Source organism: Indicator indicator, chromosome 1 (genome assembly GCF_027791375.1).
Source record: "Indicator indicator isolate 239-I01 chromosome 1, UM_Iind_1.1, whole genome shotgun sequence".
NCBI lineage: Eukaryota > Metazoa > Chordata > Aves > Piciformes > Indicatoridae > Indicator > Indicator indicator.
The window spans coordinates 78930264-78936263 of record NC_072010.1 but is presented as its reverse complement, the minus strand read 5'-3'; the positions used below and the strand labels follow the sequence as shown (position 1 = coordinate 78936263).

At 48.1% G+C, this 6000-nt stretch overlaps 1 protein-coding gene across 1 annotated transcript in view; it reads left to right on the top strand.

Moving 5' to 3' along the window:
• Nucleotides 1-355: 355 nt before the first annotated feature.
• Nucleotides 356-6000, top strand: part of ANOS1 (anosmin 1) — a 139980-nt gene continuing 134335 nt past the window's right edge. The window contains exon 1 of the mRNA XM_054387342.1: nt 356-556. Within this exon, the coding sequence (XP_054243317.1) occupies nt 356-556 (201 nt within the window). The remainder of the gene's footprint in view (nt 557-6000) is intronic.

Here is a 6000-nt window from a genome sequence, read left to right as displayed (position 1 = left end):
GTGGCAGCGTGCGGCAAGGGCCCTAACGGAGAGCGGTGGCCCGCCGCGCCGACCTGCCCCCGGCCACACTGCCCGCCCGCCCCGCCGCTGGCTCTCGGCGCAGCCAATGGCGCGGCCGCTGTCAGCCTCGGCCCGCCCGCTGCCGGGCGGGGGAGGGCTATGGGCCGGGGCGGGCGGGAGGAGGGTGGGGGTGAGGGGAGTTGAATGATTGAACTTTTCTTGTGTAGTTTCTGCGGCGCGGAGGTGTCTGTCCCCAGCACAGCCCGGCACTAGCCCGGCAAGCGGGAGCTTAGCCCGGCGCCTGCTGTCTCCTGCAGCGCCCGGTTGCCCCTCTGCCCTCCTCTCCCGCAGAGCGATGGTGCGGAGGGTGCTCGGCGCGTCGCTCGCCCTGCTCCTCTGGGTAACAGCCGCCTGCGGCAGCTCCGCGGGGCCGGGGGCTGGCGTCGCCACTTCTGCTGCCCGAAAGCAGGACGAGGCTTTCTCCACTGCCAGATGCACCTCCAGGTGCCTCAGCCTCCAGATAACCCGCATCTCCGCCTTCTTCAAGCATTTCCAGGTAGGGGCATGGCGCCGCGCAGGGGCGCCCCGCCGCCGTCCCCTTGCCGTCCCGCTGCCGTCGCCTGGCCCGGTCAGCGGGTGGCCATCCCTTGGCACCGGCGGAATGGACGCAGGGTGGCGCGGAAAGGTCGGACGGGGCCGAAACGCTTCTTAGCAAACTTGGGGAGTTTCCCCAGGGGGTGGCGAGTCGTGCCGCGAGGTGGGCACAGGTGGGCACGGCATCGCGGCAGCGCCTACACCCGCCGGTGTGTGTGGGTGCCGGCCGGCCTCCACGCTTGGCTGGTCGCCGGGAGGAGGCGACGGACTTTGGGGCTCCCAGCACGCCGCGCCTCACCACACGCCTGTCAGCTGCTCGCCGGCCCGGCTGCGTGGCGGGGCTGAGTCTGCTCCGGCTCCTCGCAGGTTCTCGGTGCGCCCTACCGCTGAGTGTGGCACGGTGGGACATGCCCTAGCTGCCGCCTCCGGTGATGTCTGAGGCTGTGGGGCGGACAGAGCGTCCTCAGCACCATGCTCCCGGGCCACGGGTGCGCTTGTGCTTCCGAGCGGCGGATGGTGCTGAGGCGATGCTCCGCATGCCTGCGGGTCGGGCAAGTCGTTGCGCCCTGCCGCCCGCAGGTGGTTCGCTTCTCTAGCCTGGTGGGAAAGTTTAAGCTTATTTTTTAAAAGCCGTGGTCCGGAACTTGTAACACTTGGCTCTGACCTCTTGGAAGGTGAGGGTAAGGGGTAACGCTATTCTGAAACAGAAGGGCACATCTGTGGCTAAAAGTGGTGGGGAATGGGCTTGAAGTGGCAAGACACCTGCGGGGTATAAAATTAGATGGGGGGGAGTGAGCCCCCTAAAAGGACTGTGCTGGAAGTAGTGCTGGAGATGGTGTAACAGCAGCGGGTATCTGCCAGTCCTTCCCACCTGTTCTACATTGTGAAGGATGTTGTAGGAAACCGTGTCGACTCCATCCAAATGAGAAAAGTCCTCCCGAACTGCCAGCCCTTGTCTCTCCCTAGCCCCTAGGCTCCTTTCAGAATGGACTGACCAACCCGGTGGGACGGGAGACACCTCCACCTTTCGGGATGGCATATTACTGCAGCGCACCGAGCGGGGAGCGCGCCGCTCTCTTGCGGCTCTCCTTTCTTGTCCGTTAGAAACCGGAACCAGTCGGGCAGATGTTTTGGGTGAAAGAAGCGTTCGAGCCTGAAGTGTTGGCACAAAAGGGCAGGTGGGAGAGATACTGAAGGAAAACTCGATTTAAAAAGAAGTTTTCGGTGTAAAAGGATATGAATTATGTTAATGTGTTCGCTTCAACGGCAGCAGGAGGTGTTTGGTGCCCGTAACTGGATTTGAGCTAGTGAGACCAAGGATGCGCGGGGCGAGCGGGGATGCCCTGCCTGCGGCCCCGCTAGCGGCCGCGGCCCCGCGAGCTGCCCTCATGCAGTGGGTGGGGCCGCCCAGCGCGAGGCTTTCTCTGCGGCGGGCCGCGGTCTGTTCCGCTCTCGGCGGAGGGTACCCATAAAAATAGTTCATTATCTGGGAGAGGGATTAGTATTTTTTTTATGGCTCTGTTAAGCGGTTGTAACTTACTTGCTTTCCAGTTTCAGTGGCTAAAGAGGCGGTTTAAATCAAGACAACTCCCGGTGAAATGTCCTTTTTTTTTTTTTTTTTTTTTATGTGTGTGTTTTTTCGGCAAGATGTCTTCCGACGTAAAACTGCTGACAGAATGCGCATTGCCAAACAATAGTGATTACGTTTTAATTAGCCAGAGTGAAATAAGCTGCAAATTATTCAGTTAGGACTTGATAACTGGCTGGTTTTTGTTTTTTTTTTTTTTTTTTTTTTTTTATAATCACTTGAAAATCTTGGAGTTTTAACCCCAACCTGCTAAAGCACAGGGTAATTTATATAAATTACCATGGACTAAACTCCTGCTAGACCTGAAATGATTATAATGTTTGAAAGATAAAGTGCTCTCGTTTATAAAAATTAAGCTTTCCGTTGTCTTTTAATGAGAGAAAGGAGGAGAGTTTTAGGGTACGCAGGCATCCGATGTTCTCACAGGAGACTGGTAACACACAGCGGACTGTAGGACATGCTGGTCTGAGCGATATCATTCCACGCGGGCTGAAGGATACGACGTTACTTTCATTCCCCTCTCTTCTTCTAAGCCCTCCGTTCCCCCTTTTCATTTCAACTGGTAGCAGTTCCTGGAGCTCTTTTCATTTCAGAGATGAACCACTTATCTTGTAATCTGATTCGACCTTTGAAGCAAACTAAACACTAGCAGGTCCCAACTGGAGCAGGAAGGAACTCTAGTGTCTTCCAGCTAGGACAAGAATTGAAAGACCCACTTGCTTTCCAGCCCTGAATTAGATACAGCCTCAGAGGTGGGGGCCGGGGAGACAAGCATTTATAGGCCTCTGTGGCGCAAATAACCTTTTAGAGGGAATTAGACAATAAGAACAGAAAATGGGTTTAATTCAGTACCTGCTGTCTCCCTGCTAACCAATATTTTTTAGATCTCAGAAATGCTGACAAAAGGTGTTTTCATTCTTTTTCCCCCCCACACTGAATTTTCATCCAGTTTTCCTTACCATCCCTATTTGTAAAATGGTCAAAAGAGTTGTTCTAAACCTATTTTAAAGGAGAAGGAGCATTATCAGTAGGAAATTATTTTAACTGATGCACAGGTTGAATAATTTATCTTCCTCTCCCTCCCCAAGATTACTGATGTGGGCTAGAAGAGCAATTAATCACTTAAATCTTTGATATTTAGAATGCCTCTTGAAGAAGCACAGAGGCTTTTTTGCTATAAAATTCCCATGTCCAGGGGAGTTTTTCAGTTTGGAGAGTGTTGAGGAATTCTAAGTAGAGATTACACCAAAGGACTGTGGGGTCAATATGAGAGTTATTGCACCACATGGATCTTAGAACCCAATAAAATACGTAGATTTTATGTATCTATAGCCTGTCTACAGGCCAAGAAATCTCACTCAGAACATGCTGTTACAAAGTTTTTTATAAAAAAAAAAAAGCAAACGGAAAATGTAAGCAGAATTGGGACATAGTGTTTTCTTTTTTTATGTAACAGCATATTAACTGCATACGCATCCACAGAATTCACATATTTCACCTGTAAATGAAGGGATGCCAGCATATCTCTTCTGGGAGCATGTGCAGCATGGAGCTTTAGCTTCCTTTGGACTTTTTGCAGGTGGGAAAAAGCATTTTTATCCTAACTATGTAACTTGGGCTGCTGGACAGCATTGAATGAAGCATTTATTAACCTGTGACCAGAAAGAGTAGGGTATCTCTCTAGCCTAATGCTTAGAGTACTCTTAGCTATTTTGGTTGTTGAGACAAAGGTTTTACAATGACAGTTGCATAACATGTTTAAGGGAGTATTTGGAGCATTCACTGGAACCCGTCCATGCTCCTGGGTCAGTACACTGGCAAGTAGAGCAGAGGTACTACTGCTATGCTTTGTTTCTGGCAACCTGAACAGAGGACAATGGCAAGAGTGTTCTTCTGCAACCAAGAGCAGTCAAGTGGCCTGCCTACAGTGGAGAAGAGGCATTTTTGAACCTGATAGTCCTATATATTATCATGAGTGCTGTACCTGTTGGGCTGTTGTCTAAAAGAGCATGCCTCTGTGTTAGCTAGTGGTACTTCTAAGATGATAAGGGTGATTCCTACTCTAATCTGGAATGAAAGGAAGAGCTAAGGTGCTGGGCTCCATGAAAGTATGAATCCCGTGTGGAAGAAGGTCCCGTATAGAACAAGGTTCTAAAGCAGAAAGATGTCTTCACATACATTCGTTCCCTCAACATTTTCTTAATTAAGGCACTTCACTATTCAGTGTTTTAATTGATGCACAGAAAAATGTTATGAATTGTCTTTTGATGTACCCAAAGTTTATTTGTGAATTCCATTTCACAGTAACCTGGTACAGTGAGTGGAACTCAGGAAGATGAACTCACAATCACTGAACAAGCTTTTGTATTCCTGAAGAGTATAGCTATAAACAGGGACCTCATATAGCTGTCTGGCAAAGAGGCTTAAATATACAGATTAGTTTAGCTAGAGCTTTTCTGTATAACTTGCCTGTTTTAGTGGAATGAGACTAAATTCCTTACATTGCTGTCTGTGGGTGTAGCCTTTCCCATCTGTGATACTAGTTGTGGATGAACTCCTTCTATCTTGGGGCAGCAGGAGTGGCAGTGACTTTTAGCATTCTGTTTTCAAGTTCAGTGCAAACACAGTTTGACTTTTAACCTCTACTGTCAGCTACCTGAGTCATGTTCAGAAAACAGCACGATTAAAAGTTTTCTTTGTGAAAAAGAGATTGAACACCAGTGAAAACACCTAGACTAAAAAAAGGTACAGCATAAAAATGTCATAGAAAGCAAACATTGTTTACTGGGATCTGTGAACTCCTGGATCTTTTTACTCAGTTACCATCAGTTACAGGCCTCTCAAATATCTTCCTGCTTACCGAACTGGGCTTCTCACCTTCTTACTAATCTTGACAAGTTTGGCGAGGTAGAAGAGGTATCAATCCTGTTTACTAGGTCAGAAAATGAGAGGGTGATAGAACATGTCACAGAATGTAAAAATGGAAGTAGCAGGGATTTGTGACTAGTTGCCAAACTGACTGGCTGTTTGTGGTATGGAGACAGAGGAACAGAGGAAGGCCAGAGCCACATACTCAAAGACTGACAGAGTAGTTGAGACTGGACAGTGCCTCTTGGCAACCTATTTCCAATGTTCAGCTGCCCTCACAGTAGAAAAAAACCCCATCTTTTCTTATAGTCAGACAATTTCCTGGGCTTCAGTTTTTGTCTATTGTCTCTTGTCCTATTACTGGACACTACTGAGAACAGTCTGGTTTTGTGTTATTTAATCCCGCCCATCAGATTAAAAAACATTGATGAGTACCCCTTGAGCTTTTTTTATTTCAGGTTGAACACTCCCAGTTCATTTGGCCTTTTCTGATCTGAGAGATACTACAATCCTTTTGCTGGACTTGTTCCACTAAGTCCATGTCTCTCTGTGTAATGGAGAGTCTAATGCTAGATGTAGCACTGCACATGTGGAGGAGTGACTAGAAGTAGTTACATTTTAAGGATATAACGTTGATACTCACTTCTAAATTAATTTTCACTATTTACATTCCCTTACATTAGTTTACATGTAAAAATTGGTGATTATCTGTGCATTAAAAACAAAGTGCTGAACAAAATCAGATTTCTCCCTTCCCCCACCCCACCAGTATTTGTAGGTATTGGTATATCTCACTGTAGTTTAAGTTGTTGTTGGGGTTTTTTTTTGGGGTAGTCTTCAGTGGCAAATTGAATCTTAATAAGTCCATTCCTTTATTTTTAAGAAGGAAATCCAGGTACATTGGGATGTGTACATGTGTTGTAACACAGAATTGTCATTGCTGCTTGAAT